The sequence below is a fragment of the Aspergillus fumigatus genome, chromosome 4 (genome assembly GCF_000002655.1).
Source record: "Aspergillus fumigatus Af293 chromosome 4, whole genome shotgun sequence".
Lineage (NCBI taxonomy): Eukaryota > Fungi > Ascomycota > Eurotiomycetes > Eurotiales > Aspergillaceae > Aspergillus > Aspergillus fumigatus.
The window spans coordinates 1017019-1032842 of record NC_007197.1 but is presented as its reverse complement, the minus strand read 5'-3'; the positions used below and the strand labels follow the sequence as shown (position 1 = coordinate 1032842).

General features: G+C 50.8%; 9 protein-coding genes across 9 annotated transcripts; 4 read left to right on the top strand and 5 right to left on the bottom strand.

Moving 5' to 3' along the window:
* Positions 1-56: 56 nt before the first annotated feature.
* AFUA_4G03680 (oxidoreductase, short-chain dehydrogenase/reductase family) lies at positions 57-1299 on the top strand. The gene is made up of 3 exons (XM_741462.3): positions 57-353; positions 426-968; positions 1017-1299. The coding sequence occupies exons 1-3, from the start codon at positions 304-306 to the stop codon at positions 1255-1257; spliced, it is 834 nt and encodes a 277-aa protein (XP_746555.2). The 5' UTR covers positions 57-303; the 3' UTR covers positions 1258-1299.
* A 53-nt stretch (positions 1300-1352) lies between these two features.
* Positions 1353-3155, bottom strand: AFUA_4G03670 (Zn(II)2Cys6 transcription factor; the record flags this gene model as incomplete). Its single annotated transcript, XM_741461.2, has 2 exons — positions 2231-3155; positions 1353-2180 (listed from the first exon to the last, which is right to left on the bottom strand). The coding sequence occupies exons 1-2, from the start codon at positions 3062-3064 to the stop codon at positions 1353-1355; spliced, it is 1662 nt and encodes a 553-aa protein (XP_746554.1). The 5' UTR covers positions 3065-3155.
* A 127-nt stretch (positions 3156-3282) lies between these two features.
* AFUA_4G03660 (putative acid phosphatase) lies at positions 3283-5136 on the bottom strand. Its single transcript, XM_741460.2, has 3 exons — positions 4598-5136; positions 3522-4535; positions 3283-3470 (listed from the first exon to the last, which is right to left on the bottom strand). The coding sequence occupies exons 1-3, from the start codon at positions 4787-4789 to the stop codon at positions 3435-3437; spliced, it is 1242 nt and encodes a 413-aa protein (XP_746553.2). The 5' UTR covers positions 4790-5136; the 3' UTR covers positions 3283-3434.
* Positions 5137-5777: 641 nt separating this feature from the next.
* Positions 5778-7457, bottom strand: AFUA_4G03650 (putative ribosome associated DnaJ chaperone Zuotin). Its single transcript, XM_741459.2, has 3 exons — positions 7229-7457; positions 7024-7164; positions 5778-6970 (listed from the first exon to the last, which is right to left on the bottom strand). Exons 1-3 carry the CDS (start codon positions 7376-7378, stop codon positions 5921-5923), a joined length of 1341 nt encoding a protein of 446 aa, XP_746552.1. The 5' UTR covers positions 7379-7457; the 3' UTR covers positions 5778-5920.
* Positions 7458-7480: 23 nt separating this feature from the next.
* On the top strand, positions 7481-8274 carry AFUA_4G03645 (LYR motif-containing protein; the record flags this gene model as incomplete). Its single annotated transcript, XM_001481492.1, has 4 exons — positions 7481-7593; positions 7638-7873; positions 7927-8103; positions 8180-8274. The coding sequence occupies 4 exons, from the start codon at positions 7481-7483 to the stop codon at positions 8272-8274; spliced, it is 621 nt and encodes a 206-aa protein (XP_001481542.1).
* A 12-nt stretch (positions 8275-8286) lies between these two features.
* slt11 (Pre-mRNA-splicing factor ECM2) lies at positions 8287-9877 on the bottom strand. Its single transcript, XM_741458.2, has 2 exons — positions 9592-9877; positions 8287-9538 (listed from the first exon to the last, which is right to left on the bottom strand). The coding sequence occupies exons 1-2, from the start codon at positions 9730-9732 to the stop codon at positions 8528-8530; spliced, it is 1152 nt and encodes a 383-aa protein (XP_746551.1). The 5' UTR covers positions 9733-9877; the 3' UTR covers positions 8287-8527.
* A 292-nt stretch (positions 9878-10169) lies between these two features.
* Positions 10170-12234, top strand: erg6 (sterol 24-C-methyltransferase). Its single transcript, XM_741457.2, has 3 exons — positions 10170-10816; positions 10883-10917; positions 10974-12234. The coding sequence occupies exons 1-3, from the start codon at positions 10613-10615 to the stop codon at positions 11866-11868; spliced, it is 1134 nt and encodes a 377-aa protein (XP_746550.1). The 5' UTR covers positions 10170-10612; the 3' UTR covers positions 11869-12234.
* A 561-nt stretch (positions 12235-12795) lies between these two features.
* Positions 12796-15158, top strand: AFUA_4G03620 (SNG1 family protein). The gene is made up of 3 exons (XM_077804534.1): positions 12796-13718; positions 13790-14872; positions 14922-15158. The coding sequence occupies exons 1-3, from the start codon at positions 13562-13564 to the stop codon at positions 15068-15070; spliced, it is 1389 nt and encodes a 462-aa protein (XP_077660681.1). The 5' UTR covers positions 12796-13561; the 3' UTR covers positions 15071-15158.
* A 41-nt stretch (positions 15159-15199) lies between these two features.
* Positions 15200-15623, bottom strand: AFUA_4G03615 (Con-6 family protein; the record flags this gene model as incomplete). The annotated part of the gene is made up of 3 exons (XM_001481491.1): positions 15200-15296; positions 15353-15490; positions 15547-15623. 3 exons carry the CDS (start codon positions 15621-15623, stop codon positions 15200-15202), a joined length of 312 nt encoding a protein of 103 aa, XP_001481541.1.
* Between the last annotated feature and the right edge of the window lie 201 nt (positions 15624-15824).

Here is a 15824-nt window from a genome sequence, read left to right as displayed (position 1 = left end):
ATTATCCTTATCAGTACCATATCAGCTGCGCGCGTGACCCCGACAGCGCTCACTTATCGTCAGGGCCACTCCACGTGCCTCACTCGCTTGTGTAATGGAAACGAGAGCAAGAGCTGAAGAGCCTCTAACAAAAGTGGAGAGATAGACTCACCGCGCAGTTATGTGGGACTGGCGGAACCGACCTCGGTTGGATAGATTGGGTATAAAGGTGGTAGGATCCTACTTGGTTTGTGATTGTGATTATACTAAATAAGTGTTTGAAATCGAGTGCTTGCTATATACAAAAGCTATTAATCAGACACAATGGTTGGAAGACTCGCTGGAAAGAACGCTATCGTGACCGGCGCTGCTGGGTATGTTTATCATGTTCCTGAACTTTGCCTTGTAGATCAAGGACAGAGAGAACAGCTGACAAGGAATGATAGTGGTATCGGGCTTGAAACTACAATCCTCATGCTCCGCGAGGGCGCCTCCGTCCTTATGACCGATATCTCTGCGGCAGGCCTCGAAAGGGCCATTGCCAAGGTTCACGAGGTGGTGCCACAGCACGACGGCCGGGTGGAATACCGCGTCGTCGACGTATCCAAGGAGTCCGAGGTAGAGGCTGCGGTGGCACATCTCGATGCCTGGGGCGGTCTGGATGTCATGTTCAACAACGCGGGGATCATGCACCCCAAGGATGGAGACTCGGAGGAGACACCGGAGGAAATCTGGGACTTGACAATGAATATCAATGTCAAGGGGGTGTGGTACGGGTCGAAACACGCGGTCAAGAGCCTGCGCAGACACGGCAAGAAGAAGGGCAGCATCATCAACACAGCGAGTATGGTTGCCCTGGTTGGTGCGGCTACGCCTCAGCTTGCGTACACCGCCAGCAAGGGTGCTGTTCTGGCCATGACCCGTGAACTGGCCATTGTCCACGCTCGTGAGGGATTCCGTTTTAACTCGCTGTGCCCGGCTCCTCTCAAGTATGTCATTCTAATCCCCTGATCGTGGGTAAAGGCTAACGGATTCAGCACCCCGCTTCTGCAGGATTGGCTTGGAGACGACAAGGAGAAGCGATTCAGGCGTGAGGTCCATTTTCCCACCGGCCGGTTCGGTGAGGCGATCGAGCAGGCTCATGCTGTCATCTTCCTGGCTAGCGATGAAAGCAGCTTTGTTAATGCCGCAGACTTCGTGGTGGACGGCGGCTTGACCAAGGCTTATGTGACTCCGGAGGGTCCTGCCACGGAAGCGCCTAAGAACCTTGGCTCGTAAGCTGGAGTGCAAGGGTCCGCCGATGGGATTGGCGGTTGATGCAATGAATGATGACTGTAGATTAGCCAAATTAAAGAAATAAATCATGCTACCCATTACGCAAACGAGATCCAGATTTGATGCTGCTGCATCGCCCGACAGATATTCCATGGTCCGGCTTGCTCCAGAGGCACCTGCCACATATGCTCCAGCAATAGCAGCGTCCGTTGCATATTGCCAAGGCCAAACGTGTTTACCATGATGTGCAGGCGCTGTCGTAAAGAATTCTGTTGGTCCAGGTCAGACAGACATGACCCCACAACAGCAATAGGCCAGCAGAGTCCTGAGTTGATACGAGCCGTAGCTGAAAGTTGATGCAGGTAAGACATCGCGTCTGTGATTGCAGCATCGATAAGGCCTTGGTATATTCCCTGCTCGGCCCTTGAGAATGCACCCAGTGAGGTATAGAGATAGAGCAACATCGCCTGCTGGAAGATTCGTCCTGCCAGGAATACCTCGGGTGTTACCGAAGGATAAGGCGTCCAGCGTAAGATCTGAGCTTGCAATGAGCCAAACATGGCAATGTCATCCGCAGTCGGAAGACCCGGCTGGCCATCTTCCATCATCCATTGCCGTCCCAAGTCAAAGATACACGGGATCATCAGTAGCAGCTCAAGCCAGCAGCCGCAGAGATTACCGATATATTCCGATTCTAACAGCTGACGCGCTCGCTGCTCTAGGTCAAAATTCAGGAAGAGCTGACGGCTCACCCGCGCGTCGATTGATATCATGCTCACTGTCGCAGTGTACGTATAGTATTCGATGACAAAGTTCTTGAGGTCTTTCGGGACCGCAGTGTCGCTCTCGGCAAGCAGCCGGATAAGCAATGTATTCGCGGCCGACAGGTGGTCAAAGATGGTCCCATTCATGTCTCCTCTGGCGGTCTAAGCTCGTCAGTCATTTTCCTCGGTACCGTTCATGAAAGCCCACCTACCTCGGTGAAACACATCAACAAAGCTCCAACTGTAAGCATCAGCGGATTCGACTCCTTCCCATCAATAAAATCCGTAACACCCTTGCGGAACAGCTGTAGCGCTTTGGTATAGTGACTCTGGGCCACCTCATCCGAGTCATTGCGACAACGAAATGCTCGGTGAGCCGCACTCTGCGTCAGAACCAGCTGTAGCAGAAGGTCACTTGTGAATGCCAGTGGAACGATTTGGACCAGAAATGGATTCACCGGAGTCGATCCATTAGCCATGCAGTCGGCAGTGGTAGCCAAGTAATGACTCAATAGCTGGTAGGACTCCGGACTGTACCCAGGGAGCATTGACAGACTACGCGGCATTACATCTCTGATTGAGGCCTGGCTGTTGCTTCTAGGATGAGAATAGCCCATAGGCACTAGAGACGCAGCGTCAAGATCTTCCAGTCCAATCGCCCCTGTCGGGGATACAGTTGGCAGGCACACTGACTGCGCAGGTGAGGTTGGAGAGACTGCAGGCGAGAAGGGCGAATGCGAAGAGGCACCATGTGAGATTGAGCTTCGAACGGACTGTGGGCTGCCATGCGGGATGATAATGTTCTCCTCGTCCATCTGACCACTTCCGCGTGAGTGCTGATCCGTCTGCACCGGTATCGCACCCCTGTCATTTTCAAGAGGTCTTGATGATACGTGAGCAGGCCAGTGACAGCTGAGTTTGTTTCGTGTGCAACCACCACAGACGGGCCGATTTTCATCGCATTTCTTCTTCCGGCGTCTGCAGGTCCAGCAGCCGGTTCGAACGCGAACTATTGGCTCTGTCCGTGGGCGTTTATTGAGCGGCATCACGACCAAGAAAGTGGGGAGCAGGACCAAAGGACGACTTTAGCGTCGAGTCGGGAAGTGAAGAAGGGGAATTTGCGGGGAAACCGGGACTCGCTGCTGATAAGCATAAGGAGATGGGGCTAGTGCTAGATGGGGCAACATGTGGGGCATACTTTGCCGGTCGCCTATGAGAAGAATGAGATCCCGTCAACTGGTCAAGGATTCAAGTAAACAAATAATTTTTGATATGTTCTTTGAGTCGTATGACTTCGGCCTGATAAGTCTAACTATGGCTGAATTGTTATCTACAGTATTCACTTGGGATATTTCTCAACAGCTGATTATTGTAAACATACATCTGCTGGCTTAAAGGCGACATTCTGAGACATATTTACTGGGTGATGTGAGTCTCAACGTGGCCGTTCTTCTGTAAAGTTCATTAGTACTCATGCGTCAGTGACTGATCGAGAAGACTTACCAGCTTGCGAGTGTACTTGACACCAACGTTGGTCTTGCTCGCCGCATCGTAAGGGACAGGGCTGGTGTAGTTGTAGGTAGGAGCCATGTCCTTGTAGGTCTTGCGAACAGCCTTCAGAATACCGTGACCGGCAGAGCATGAACCCTTGGTGAGGGGCACGGGCCAGTTGGGAGTGTGACTACTGGTGGAGAGGGGACCGGGGTAGCTGTGGTTGAGGTAGAGGTTGCTGGTATCGACCTCCCAGTTGACATAGCCGGTCTTCTCAGCAATAAAGCTGAGCAGGTTGGCACCGCAGTCCCAGCGACCAAGGGAGGGCAGACCCCAGTTGGCAGACAGGGAAGCGATCACGGAGTAGTGGTTGTAGTAGGTGTTGTCCTCCTTGCCAATCAGGTGCTTGGGCACAGCACCGCCAAGCAGAATGCTGTAGATCTTGTTGCCAAGCTTGTAAGTCCCGTTCTCATCAAAGGTGAGGAGGATCAGAGTGTCCTTGGTGAAATAATCGTTCTCAAGCAGCTCAGACAGAAAGTTCCAGGACCAGGTAGCGGCAAAGGTAATATTGGTGTCGTGAGCATCGTTGGTCATGTTGGGAGTGATGAACATGTGCTGGGGCAGACGGTGGTTCTTCAGATCATCATAGAAGCTGGTAAAGTTTTTGATCTGACGGAGTCTGGTGGCATCCTGAGTGACAGAGTCAAACAGGATTGCAGGATTGTGCTTGCGTACGTAATCGTTGGGGCCGGACTCGGGGTACCGGAAACCCTGGTAGCCGGGGTAGGGAAGGTGCTCCTGATATTCTCCCCAGGCGATGTTCTTGGTGTCGAACAGGTCAGCAATGGTAGAGACGTTCGCAGGGACCTGGTTGAAGTTATCGTTGTCCATGCCGAAGGTATCACCACCGGCAGCAGCGCAGTAATTGGGCTCTGAGGGGTGAGTGACGGCCCAGAAGTTGGTCAAGAGAAGACCCTTCTTGGCCAGGGCGGACATGTGTGCATCTGCAGCAGCTTTGTCAAAATCCTACGATGTCGAACTGGTTAGCGTAATCCCTGGCAATTAGAGTTCAGCAAGGAGTCACATACAGTGTTCTCCAACCAGATGTTGACAAAGCGGTCGAATGCAAGACCCTTGACATTAGAGACAGGTGAGTGAGGCAGCACAGTAGCCTGAGCAGCTTCAATCTCCGAGAGAGAAGGATACTGCTCAGAGGAAGTCTGAGCCAGTGCGACCGACAGGCCTCCAAGGAGGGTCACGAGAGACTTCTTAGTGAACATAGTGCCCGACTGTCTCTGCAGGAGATCAAGAGGGAATTTGAATCCGATCGGCTGAGGCCAGCTGTATTACCCAGAGCTGGGGCCAACAAGATCTTTATATACTTATGAAAGTTGTACTCGGATCACAAGGTCCATCAAAGTCAACCGATCAAACTAGATGGACAGTAGCATTCTTCAGGAACGTTATTGGCCCATATGCAGGGCCGAACTCGCAGGGTGACATTCCGCAAGAAAGTGATTATTTCCAAGAATTCTTGGTGTCCCCGAAGCCGTCAGTGCGTTCGCTACCATTTGTGGACAATGACAATCTCCCGGGATGGCTGCACGTTGCGGTCACATTATCAGCGACTGGACATACAAGGTGACGCTAATAACGGAATGGAAGTGGGAGATTTGGAGACGGAGTGTTGGAGCAAGGAACACAAGTCCCACTCGGGAGAGCACGTGCTGGAGTTGGCATCAGCCATTGACCATTCTAACCTGCAATTCTCGTTGCCAATGACTACTTGTAGCTTAGCAAAGTTCACTAAACAGTTAGGTATCAAGCTGAGGTTGTGCTGTGCAATCAACACTCCAAGCTTTCCAAGCTTTGCTGAGGAATTCTTGTCTGGATTGACGCCGCTTATGCCGCACATCTGTTTAGCTTTAGCTTGGAATACGACGGACCAATTGCCTACTGCATATTACCCACTGGTAGATGCGGTATTCTTGGATAGAGCATCCTTGTGTCTTGGGGAGTTGTAAACCTGGGAGCCTCTCCCCTTATGCATCGTCGATTCATCGTACTCTCTGCCGCCCGAAATCTGAGATGCCCCACAGCGCACATAAAGCTCCTTCGATCGACCGTACCTGACATGATTGACAAGAAACCTAGCGTACCATGGTCCTTGCGAGTTTGATGAGGTTGTAAATGTCATTTCGGTCAAGTAATCCAAGAATTCCATGACCGACCACAGGCGCTGAACATTTAGTTGCTACGTTTAAGGGACATGGAGGAAACCTAAGTGGATATTTAGATTCTATCATCAAGTCGTTGCATATTTTGCGACAGATCTATCTACAGCCCATGCAGAAACTCATTTTCATCCGCTGGAAACTCAAACAACGCACTGTCTATATCATGCCAATCATCTAAGCAAAAAACTTGGCCTCGCCGTCCTTGAGCTTGCCGGCGTCGACCAGTCTCTTGACCTCCTCAGTCCAAACGCCCTTGACGGCAGCGGCGTCCTTGCCAGCAGTAGTGAGGCGCTCGGCCAGAGCGGCGAGCTCCTCACTATCGATCTTGGCTATAATGGAGTCGACGTCAGTCAGGACAGAGTCGACCTGAGCGGGAGAAGGCTCGCCAGACTCGGCAAAGTAGTTGACATCCTTGACAGAGCCCTTGAGAATACGCTTGTTCTTCTTAGCAGCATTCTTGGCGGCTTCCTTGGCCTTCTTGTTCTTCTCACGCTCGGCCTTAGCGGCCTCTTCGGCCTCCTTCTTGCGCTGCTCCTCCTCGAGACGAGCCTTCTCCTTCTCCTCGGCCAGACGCTTTGCCTCGGCCTCCTTCTCGAGACGCTTCTTGTCCTTGCCGGCACGAGCCTGCTGGCGGAACTTCTTGATTCTCTCGTCCTGAGCAAGGCAGTCGTCAACCAGGTGGCGTAAACGGGCAATATCCTCGGTCTTGCGCTTGCGGCGGGCGTTGGCGTTCTTCTTCTCAATATGACGCTTTTGGTCACGGTTCTCGTTGTCATCGGGAACATCCTCATCCAGGTACTCGAATGAACGCCAGCTGTCAAAGTTGTACCAGAAGTTGTAGAAGGTCTCGACCTCCTCCTGGGTGCTGTTCTCGTCACCTAGCTGAGGGACGGGCTGAACCTTAGAGAAACGGGCTTCGGCCTCAAATACAGGACCCCAGGCCTTGTAGAAACCGCGCTTGGCAACCTCCTTCTTAGACGGGGGGTCAACATCGGCAGCCTCATCGACGGAGTCGAACTGACGACGCTTGACAGGGTCAGTCAGCAACTCGTGCGCTTTCTGGATACACTTGAAAAAGTTGTCGTTCTCATCGCGGTCTCCCAGGGCGGCCTTCTTGTCGGGGTGATGGCGGAGGACCTTCTTGCGGTGGGCGCGCTTGATCTGCTCGGGGGTAGCACGCCAGCGGTACTTGGACAGACCAAGAACGGCGTAGTGATCTTGGGCCTGTAGAGGTCAATATCAATCTTAACAGTGAGATGAACTATGAGTGAACAAACCTTCCAGTCCTTAGCATCTCTGGACAGCATCACGGGGTCCTCAGGCTCGGAGATCTCATCGTCGTCATCATCCTCAGTCTTCTTGACGTTCTGCTGAGCCTGAATTCTTTCATCCTCGGAGAAAGTACGGTGGTGGCGCTTCTGTACACCTGTTAGTTTGCACGATCATAACAAATATGGCAGTAAAAAAGATGAGAATGCTTACTCTGCGAGCATGGGCCAAGAAGTGAGGGCCGACGGGCTCCAGATTTCTCTGTGTGGTGGCAGACAGAGTACCAACGGCCGTAAAATCCTTCTCGGCACTCCAGCCCTGAGGAAGGGCTGGGAGAGTAACATTAATGACCTGAGAAGCCATTGTGATAGTTCGAAGAGGAGAAATTTCCGTGACTTCGAAGAGGGAAAAAGGTGAGAGATGAGGCCTAAAGTTGTGTGTCACTGACGATCGACAACGACGAAAATGCAAGGCAATTTTATTTTTTCTGCCCCGACTTCCCGCCCCCGCCTGGACCAATGGACAAGCGGGAGCTTCGGAGGTCATGGATCGAAGATAGATGTTCGAAAGACTAGGACGTTGATATCATTTTTGATCTACATTCACGACACTTTCAGTCTAGATCTGACGCTTTTTACACTGGCACCCTTGAAATAGAACGGTTTCTATATCATCTGAAGAACGAACCGGAGAACGGAACGTGGTACGGAGTGCCATATCACCTTCAGAAAGACAACCAATACACCTGGAATACTTCACAAATCACGTTGATACTAGACACCATGGCCTCGCAAACTGCAGTCACAGCGCGCAGCGCCTACCGACAGATTCTCCGTGCTACCCGCATCGCCTTCCAAGGTCAGTCATCCAGCTGCAGTGGCTCGCATCCCACCAACTAACCATTCTCACAGACGACTTCCGTGTTCTGGTCGCCGCTCGCCAGGAAGCTCGTCGCCAGTTTGACGAACACCGCCGCGAGGGGATTGACACGCCAATGCAGATTAACCATGCCAAAGAGGTTGCCGCCATTCTACGACACAACATTGTACAGGGCGTGAGGGATAGTAACGACGAGAATGGCAAGTGGGGTGCGTATTGCCCTATGATTGATGCGACGATTGCTGCGTGGCGGGATATTTAAGAACTAACATCTTTGTTGCATAGAGCTACGCATTCACGACGATATCGAGCGTGGGGACAATGATTCCATCAGGGTTGGGGGGAAGAAGGTCAAGGTTGACAAGCCGTGCTCCGCATGATTTGAATCAACAGCGAACATCTTATGGGGATTGGATATTGTACTATCATATCCGGGATGGAAGGATGACAGCAGAAAACTTGCATTGCAATTTGTATTATAGTATACCCATGCTTTCCTCACCTCCTGGCGTCACTTGGGGTATTTTTTCTCGAAATTAAAATGCATAGCAAACAACACCCGCTTGAACATATTACAATGCCTTTTGACCATTTCGCAGTACAAATGAGCCCATGAAATTAAAAAGACAAAATTCAATCGCCCGACAAGCTCGAGTATTGGACATCCCCACTACCTGGGGGTGGTGCCACAACAAAGCTCTGTGGCTTCTCTGTCGCAGGCTCACCCGCAGCTGTGATAGCTCTCTGTCCTGACTCTCCATCCTTTTGTGCCTGGACTGTCAATCGACCCTCACGAGCATTCTTCATCCGCTCCTCCCTGTCCATGTTGTCCAGAGGCTTGGGCTTACCCCACCGCACCCGCAGGGGGCATCCCTGAATAACGGCCTTGCCCTTGCAATGCTGTGCAGCTGCTTCTGCGCCCTCTCGAGTCGCAAAGTTGATGAAGGCACAATGAGCGCGGTGTGAACAGATCAAAGACCGGAGTTGACCGAACTGTGTGAAGAATGTTCGGAGTGTGTGTTCCGGAAGGTCGTCCTCCACGCCGGTCACAAAAAGGGACATGATATTCGGGTCCGCAGGAGGCAGGTAATCTTCGGGAGATGGAGGGATCTGAGCGGTGCCAGGAAACGGACGGCCTGCGCGACCACCGCGCATATTGCCACGACCTCGGCCAGGTAGTGGTGTTCCTCTTCTACTTTCGCTTGTCCGGATAGGCCCGGGTCCGTTCCCATAGCGGCTCTGTACGACTGGAGCGTCGGTGGGTTGTGCCTCAGTCGAATCATCGGATGGACCTTCCAGTTGCTGCCGAGGCTTCCTGTAGTACGGTTCACTGTTTGCCAGTCTTCGCAGCAGCTCGCGCGCCTTCTCATCCGTCTTCTCGTATGCTTCGACCGCCCCGCGACCTTCTTGGATCTCTTTCTCGTGTTCCTGTGCATAGTATTCACGATTGATTGAGCTCTCCGGGCCGGGAGCAACCATCTTCAAAGCGGCATCACGGACAACGATCGGGAGACCAAACGACAGATCAAGCATACAACATTGGCAGCAATTCTTCAGGCGCGCGCAAGTGAGGCAGATGGTGGTCCGCTTGGTACGTGCCGTTCGGTCTGCTTTCCAGCGAAATATGGTAAAGGGACGTGTGCACTACATCATAGTTAGTGGATATTTACATAAACTGAACAGGATGTACAACTCACAATTTTACATTCAGCACCATAATCCTCCTTGAGCATCTGAACGTAAGGATTGTCGGGAAGGCAGTTCTCGCAGACGGAAGGGAAGTCAGTGGACTCCCAGCCTGACCTGTTCAGATCTTGTTTAATCTGAGGCGGAGGCATATTTGATTATAAAGGAGCAAGATAAACTCCCCTTGTCGGCTCAGTGATAGGTTAGCGGCAAACTGCGGTCACAGTCGACTGAAAGAATATGCGTCGAAGCAATGGGCAGCAGAGAGCGTTTATCGATAGTCTTTACGCTTGCTCATTATTCTGTGGCTGACAGTGGCTAGGTATGTTACATAAGACGCGTGGTCATGTGACTTCTTGCCAATGAATCGACCAGACTCAGGAGACTTGTCCAACAATCGGAATCGAACATTGTTAGAAGCATCTGACATCTTGAAGGGACCCCAGTGAGCACATCTTGGACTTCTGTAACTGAAAATCGAAACATCTCGGAAATAATGATATGCGGAGTGCAAGCGAATTCATCGCGATGGATACGCAAATACGAAGGATACGCTATCCGAAATACGCAACACGACGGATCGGTTCCCTTAGATCTACCTTGATGCTCTAGGCCAGACCCTTCTCGGCATGGCCTTGGTCCACTTCACAGCCACCCTCGGAGGACCACTTTCTCCGGGCACATCCCCAGACAGCCCTTTAGGTTTAGTGCCTAGCTTTTCTGGCAGAATGGTCAGGTACTGCCATTGTGATTGGCCTGAGACTTCTGTCAGAACTCGCAGTTCCGCCTCCTTTAACGATCGATCTGGGATTTTTGTCTCGCTGGCAATAATCACATTCACATTCCCCCTTCTTTTTTCCCTTGCCTGCTTGGTCTGTTGTTTCAAGATTGTGATCTTGTGGATATATTTACTCTCAATATTTCCACTTGGGCCATTGTTTCGATTCTCTTCTCTTCTGCACAAGTTCATTCTGATCTGTGATCCACCCCTTTTCCACCCTTACCACATCCAAAAGTCCAATTGCTATCGCCATGGCCCCCGTAGCTTTGGAACAAGAGAACCACTTGCGCGATGCCGAGTTCAATCGTGCAATGCACGGAAAGTCTGCCCAGTTTCGGGGTGGCTTTGCTGCTCTTCGTGGCAAGGACTCAGCTGCTCAGAAGGCCGCTGTGGACGAGTACTTCAAGCATTGGGACAACAAGCCCGCTGAAGACGAGACAGAGGAGACTCGCGCGGTAAGTAATCTGTCTCTGCTACCGTCTGGTATTCTAGAACTCTAGCCTAATTGTTGCTTCTCATAGGCCCGCCGTGCTGAGTATGCCACATTGACCCGACAGTACGTCCATAATACCTGACCTTCGCAGCCATTGGGCTTTTCTAACGTTGCTGCAGCTATTACAACCTGGCCACGGATCTTTACGAGTATGGATGGGGTACTTCATTCCACTTCTGCCGCTTCGCCCAAGGCGAACCCTTCTACCAAGCCATTGCCCGTCATGAACACTACCTGGCTCACCAGATGGGCATCAAGGAGGGTATGAAGGTTCTGGACGTCGGCTGTGGCGTTGGCGGTCCTGCCCGCGAGATTGTCAAATTCACCGATGCCAATGTGGTCGGGCTGAACAACAACGACTACCAGATTGAGCGTGCGACTCGGTATGCTGAGCGCGAGGGATTGAGTCATAAGCTCAGCTTTGTCAAGGGCGACTTTATGCAGATGAAGTTCCCCGACAACTCTTTCGATGCCGTTTACGCTATCGAGGCCACCGTCCATGCTCCTGACCTTGAAGGTGTCTACAAGGAAATCTTCCGTGTGTTGAAGCCTGGTGGAGTTTTCGGTGTCTATGAATGGCTCATGACTGACGCGTACGACAACGACAACCCTGAGCATCGCAGGATCCGTCTGGGTATCGAGCTGGGTGATGGTATTTCCAACATGGTCAAGGTCTCGGAAGGTCTTACTGCCTTTAAGAACGCTGGTTTCGAGCTGCTGCACAACGAGGATCTCGCCGATCGCCCTGATGCCATTCCGTGGTACTACCCTCTCGCCGGATCGTTCAAGCACATGACTTCGCCTTGGGATTTCTTCACCATTGCCCGTATGACATGGTGGGGTCGCGGTATCGCCCATCGGTTCTGCGGAGCTATGGAAACTATTGGTCTCTTCCCCAAGGGCACCCAGAAGACCGCCGACAGTCTCGCCATTGCTGGTGACTGTCTGGTCGCTGGTGGTGAGAAGAAGCTCTTCACGCCCATGTATTTGATGGTCGGACGCAAGCCCGAGTAACGAGTCTCTTTTACACGAATTGCCTGTACAAATATCTGCCCTGTGCCTGCATCCTAAACTTATAGACGTGGCTGTCTAACCGTTTTAATTTTTTTTTGTCCTTACTTACACCTTTTTTATCTCAACTGTCTTTCTGTTTTACTACTGCATTCCGCTGTTGGGGTGCTATGTTGTCCTTGTTTTATGTCCAGCCCATCTTCACAGAAGGTGTATGTTTCACTGCTGGGTATGCACTGATGGTAATGATTTCTGTTTTCTTTGTTCATTGTACGCTAGACTTAACATGAGACCTGCCTATGTAATTGGCCCGTAATTGGGAATTATTAAAAGCATGCTTTATACTTGTTTTTCCATGGTGATAATACCTTTCTCACTAGTAGCGGCAGAATATATAAATATGTTCCTTTAAAACCACTCCGTACCTACCTTACAAATGATTTCTCAGATAAACAAGACTTTTACCATGGATTCAGCTCGACTTCAAAATAACATGTACACGTGAAGCAAGATTTGATTTATCATTAGCTTCTAGCATCAATGGTAAGAACACCTAATTTTAGGCAATCTACAGAGTGGCAGCAAGGGGGATCAAATACGTGGTTTTGCTAAAATATATGCAAGGATACCTCATGAACACCGAGACTAGAAGCTGAACGATGAATATATCCTCATGCTCCTGTAGCCAGAAGCCGATTGAACCTAGTCATCGGATACAAGTTGTTGTAAGAAAGTGATAATTGCTCAGAAGACATAGTTCACCTATTGAGACTATTGTAATATCATGGCCTTTCTACCACCTATTTCATTTAATGGTTGCTTATTATTCTTCTGGGTACGCATGGTTCCACAGACACATGATACAAAACTTGACTGCACCCTGTATGATTTTTAGCCGTCGATCAACCATGCTTACGTGAGAGGATCCTCTGAGTTTACAGTCTAAAAATGTCCCCACATCTCTTGGTCTTTGCTGAACTAAGGATGACGGGTAAGTGACCAGTGATGATACCTTCTATGGCAGCATCGTTGTACTAGAAACTCCAAGATGAAGCTGTCATTTAGCTCGAACACACATACAGAAGTATGATGAGGCTACACTGAGGTTGCATTGATCTAGACTGATCCATGGCACATCTCGGATATCTCTCGGTAATCGAAGCAGGATTATGAGATCAAAGTTACAAGCAGAGCGTCATACACCGCTTCGTCTCATCATGCGTTGTAATGTATCTGATTTGCGATTGACCTGAATTGTGTTCATGATCATGATCCCCGGCGAAATATGACCACGGGGTAATGACAAGACTGAACAGATCACCGGAATAGAGGGTAATGGTAATGTGGTACACCGAATAAACAGCGATATCGAGAACCGATTTTTTAATTGCGCAGTTTTTGAGATAAGAGGACTTGTTGCTGTGGCAGCAAAGTAAGAAACAAGAGTTAGCCGGAATTGACGATGGACAACGGGGCCGAGTGCTTGGACATCCGGGGGTGGGGAATCATGCCAAGTGCGCAGCCCATGCTCCCGGAGTCCCGTTCTCAGCCAGCAATCCCCATCATTGACTTTCCTTCTGATGCCGCTCGCTGCACATAACGTTTGCGGCAGTATTAATATTGCTGACCTTTCCTTGAACCCTTAGAATTAAAGTCTTTTGATCATCCATGCCTTTGAGACGATCACCTCATAACCATGATCGAAGACAACAAATCTGGAGGTAACAGTACCAAGTCGGCCGAGACTCTTCGGGAGACTGAGCCCTCCTCCACCGGTGCTGTCTCGGTCGGCTTTTGGGATCCCGCGTTACAAGAGACCCGCAAGCGAATCATATACCTCTGGAGTCGGACAGGTGAGTTGTTTCAGAGCACTTTACCATCCCAAAACTGTTGAATATAAACTAAGACGCTGGAGTCTCAACAGTGCTTGGGTTGTGTGTTTTCATTCTCAGCATTCTTTCGCTCTACTGGGCCGTCCAATTCCGGTCGGAAGACAGGCTGCACACTTTGACCGTCTGGGTGGTCGATTTCGATAACCAGGTGGACCCATACAGGAATGAGAGCATCACGCCCATTGTTGGACCAGCCGTGACAGATGTCGCGAATCGGCTTATCAAGTCGGAGAGAGAACACGTGGGATATGAAATCAGATCGCCAGCAGACTTCAACTTTGATCCTTGGGCGGTCCGGCAAGGGGTCTATGATGAACATGCGTATGCCGCAATCATTGTCAACCCTAATGCTACTACTCTCCTATACGAAGCCGTGACCAACGGCCACTCGTCGTATGATCCCACTGGCGCTGCTCAATTTATAATCATCAGCGCGCGTGACCAGGCCACATATTCCAACTACATCGAACCGGCCTTGTCCTGGTTCCAGTTGGAAGTTTTCGCCGAATTTGGCCCCAGGTGGATTCAGACTCTCACAAGGGAGTCCATGGACATCTCCCGGGTGCCGCAAGCTGTCAACCCGGCGATTGGTTTCTACAAAGTTGACCTGCGACCATTTGGCCCGGCTGCTGCAACGCCGTCGGTGACCATCGGTTTGATTTATCTGATCATTATCGCCTTTTTCAACACTCCCTTCCTTATGCCTGTTCATATGCAGTTCATCAAGGGGGACCACCCGCCTCTGAAAAACGCGCAGTGGCTCATCTGGCGGCTGTGTTCAAGCATCCTGGCCTACTTTTTCCTGTCGCTGTTTTATTCGTTTGTGTCGCTGGCCTTCCAGATCCCGTTCGCCCATAGTCCAGCGCCGGATACGTTGCCTGCGGACGATCCCAATGCCTATGGACATGGATCTTTCGTGGTATTCTGGATGCTGAATTGGGTTGGCATGACTGCGCTTGGATTACCCTGCGAGAACATGGGGATGATCCTCGGATTTCCCTACAGCGCCCTTTTTCTTATTTTTTGGGTCATCACCAACGTCGCCACTGGCTTCTATGCGTTGGATCTGGCCCCTGGATTCTTCGCTTGGGGCTATGCCTTCCCTTTGCATCGCAGTAAGTCTTCCATCCTTCGAACTGCCTTGCGGCTGTCTAACTCGTGTAGTTGTCGAGGCGCTCCGGACTATTCTCTTCGGCACGCATTCCTGGATTGGACTCGACTTTGGCATTCTGTTTGCGTGGATCGGATTGTCCATCATATTATACCCATTTGCCGCATTTGTCATGCGCTGGAAGATGAAGCGAGGATTGTAATTTTCGCTCGCGATAGAAGCATACACTCTAATCAATTTATCATACTAGATACCTCTCAACATAATCTATTTTCATAACCATCTACAGACCTGTACATAGTTGTATAACATATACTCCGAAAGGGGGAAGCTAATCACCCGGCTCCTCAGGCTGCTCCCCCATCGCCTGCAATTTATCCCTCGCCTGCTTCTTCCCCATATCTGTCACGTTGGGATTATGCGTTGCCCTGTTTCGCCATCAGCACTGACGCTATCGCTCGACTCTCATCGAAAAGGGACATACGCCTTCAACCCCCTCTTCACATTCGACGCATGCCGATCCTCCTCGCTCTTGCTGGTGGCGTAACCACTCTCGTACCTATCGAGCTCCTGCTGCGCGTGTTGCTTGGCCTGCTGGGAGACGTTCGGGTTGTGGAGGGTGCTGCTCTCGTCAGCTTGTGTTTTGTGTTTTACTTTGGATTGGCAGATGAGGCGTACGCTTTGTATCCCCGCATGACATTCTCGGGGTCGCGGCCTTCGCTGGGCTCGCGGCTTCGGCTTCGGGCTCGAGGCATGGCTTGTGTTTGCTGATGATCTAGTAATGGATGTATCACGGATCATGTATCATGTATGTCTGGTGAGTCATGTGTTGGTCTAGGGCACGGGTTTAAGTAGCTTGAGGAGACGCCACTTCATTTGACAATGATGATGTGCCATGCTACGTGCTATGTGCTGTGGGTGATGATGGGTGTATGACATGATAGTAATGCCGTAAT